General features: G+C 25.9%; 1 protein-coding gene across 1 annotated transcript; it reads right to left on the reverse strand.

Moving 5' to 3' along the window:
• Positions 1 to 1,620, reverse strand: Chro.50450 (hypothetical protein; the record flags this gene model as incomplete). Its single annotated transcript, XM_660202.1, has 1 exon — positions 1 to 1,620. A coding segment is annotated over one exon (1,620 nt), but the record flags the coding sequence as incomplete, so codon positions are not given.
• Between the last annotated feature and the right edge of the window lie 1,188 nt (positions 1,621 to 2,808).

Consider the following 2,808-nt stretch of genomic DNA (forward strand, 5'->3'; position numbering starts at 1 on the left):
ATTGGTATTTTCACTCATATTTTCTGTATGAAATGAATTGATTCTAGAAACTGTCGAGTCTGATGATGATGATTTAACTTTTTTTAAGCATATTCTTGACGAATTTTTATCTATACCTTTTTCCTCTAAATCCAAATTCCTAACAAAATCTCTTATTGAAAATTCGAATATTTTTAGTGAGTTCTTATTTGATTGTTCCTCTAACTCAATTCTAGAAACTAGCTTGTTATCTGCTTCATTATGCTGAGTTATGTACCATAAACATAACTTTGTACAAAAATTATCAAGGCTATAATCCAATATTTTAAAGTATGAGTTACTGATGGGTATTATTAAAATATCATTTTCTCTCCTATTTAATTTTGAGTTATTTTCTTTCATTTTTTCAGATTTATCATCATTGGAATCTTCTTTTAATTCTACTACGTTAATTTCATTTTTATGCTCTTCTCTGACATGATTACTATTTGTTCTATTGAAAAAAATGGAATTTCTATTCCAACTTGTTTCTGCTTCTAATGGAAATTCTTCATCATAAACTTTTGCTAATATTCTTAAATTTTTCTCAAACTCAGTTACTGCTGTTGTTAACCAAGCCATAAATATCCATGGTTTAATTATTCCCAGAATACACAAGCTTATTGAGACGATTATCAGTAATCCTGCTGGAATAAAAATAGATGTTGTTATGAAGTCATTCAACAATTTGTATCTTCTAGATACATTCAAAACTATTTCTAAAAAGTATCGAACCAAATATAGAAAAATACAAACACTAGCTATTAACCAAACAAAAACTTGTATTAACAATATGTATTCTGGAGAAGATCCAAGAAACCACCAACTTATGCAATCTTTACCTTCTAAACCAACTATGGTTAAAGATAGAGATATACTTGTAACATAAAAAACTGATATTGCACTAGACCTTAATAACTTCTTGTTAACTATCTGTCTTACAGCTTTTATTGGAAGAAAAAGCTGAGCCACTATATACATTAATAATATGACCCATCTAAACAATAATAATATTAGAGATATCACCTGTATTAATATTGGATTATTCACACTATTTTGACCATCAAGCATTAATGAATAAAATTCACCATCTTCATTCTCTACTATATTTGAAAATGAATTTTCCAATACTGGGCAGTTACAATGATCTTTTCTTACTAAAAGTCTATCTCCATTTAATTCTTTTTTACTTCTTGAGGAATAGTTCTTTACTCCCCTTGTTTTTGGTACTCTTATACTTCTTTTCAAACTATTTTCTGACACACTCTTATCCAAAAACACATCTTGAATTACTATGTGAGAAATTGGATTCTTGATTAACATTATTAATATATTGTCATTCTTATCTACTGCCATCCTATCCATTGCATTGCTTTCTGTTGAGTTTGATTTGCTTATTGTTCTCAAATCATTATATTGGTTTTCATCAAGCAATACTCTTACCCATTCTTTTCCTGAATAAAACGAAACAAAATTAGGTATCAAATAATATATCTCCAAGATAAATGGTAGTAATATTGTGAGAATCAAAGTGGCGCGCAAAACATGTTTGCCTAAGGTTAGCTTTTGACTAGAATTAGCAATACCATTTTCGTTTCTCATTTCAACTCCAAAAATTCTTTTTTTTTAATTTAGTTGAATTCAGAAAAAAATACTTCAATTTTCTAATTTACTGAGCATATAATTAAAATACGGTTATACATATTTTCATTATATTTTTCATCTTAATTATTTTAACGTAAAATAACTTTGATCCTTTTTGTAAATTGTTATTTTCACTTGAATTTTATTAAATCAGAATGGAGAGAAAAAAGATCTTTATAAATTATTAATTTATCAATTTTACTAATGAACCAAAAAAAATAATATTATAAGTTCTTTTTCCTCAATTTTTTAAAAACAAAAACTGACACCTATTTCACTGTTTACCCATTTTATATTTGTGAGTCTTGATCAATTTAATTTAAATATATGCACCCTTTGACCAGGCAACTTTACCGCCAAAATCACATGTACATGAGGCTGTTTTGGCGGCAACATTGGAATAATTTTTGTTCACTCGATACCATATAAAAGTTAAATTGAATATAAATAAGATAATATATGATTGATTATAGTGCGCATAGTTAGTATTTTAGATAGTTTTCAGGTTGTGTTAGCGTCTTTATGATTAATCTAAGTTTTTCTATTTGTTTTTGAGTAGGATAATCAAAAAAATGAGGGGAAATTGTGATTATATGCAAATATGCAAAATAAAAAAAAAGTTTGCGAATAGATCAAAAATATTAATGTTTGTTTTTTTTTAAATTCAAGCTAAATAATCATTTAAATATTAATAAATGTGTGTGTGCTTATACAATTAAAGGGCTATATCAATTCAAGTTATATAATTTCTTAAATTTAAACGGATTTAACAGATAAATAATTTAATTGGTATTATTTCATGAAATTTAAAGGCAATAATATTAATTACGTAAAATAGTAGTAGAAATAAAACAGAAAGCTATGGATATGTATAATAACTTTGATAACAAAATTGAAAGTGATTATATCTCATTGGGAAGATTTAGTAATAACTACTTTAATATTTTAGATAATCAAAATTCCAATACTAATAATAGAAATGTCAGTAATAATCTCTTTAATGAATATTTTAACTTAGGCAATAAGAGGTTCTCATCTATATTAAGATTTTTAGTTATATTGGCTGCTTTTATTAGTTTACTAGTACTAATAAAATTACCAGTTAAAAATAGAATAGAATTGAGAAAGGAAATACTTGAAAATGCT

The sequence above is a fragment of the Cryptosporidium hominis genome, assembly GCF_000006425.1.
Source record: "Cryptosporidium hominis TU502 chromosome 5 CHRO015163, whole genome shotgun sequence".
NCBI lineage: Eukaryota > Apicomplexa > Conoidasida > Eucoccidiorida > Cryptosporidiidae > Cryptosporidium > Cryptosporidium hominis.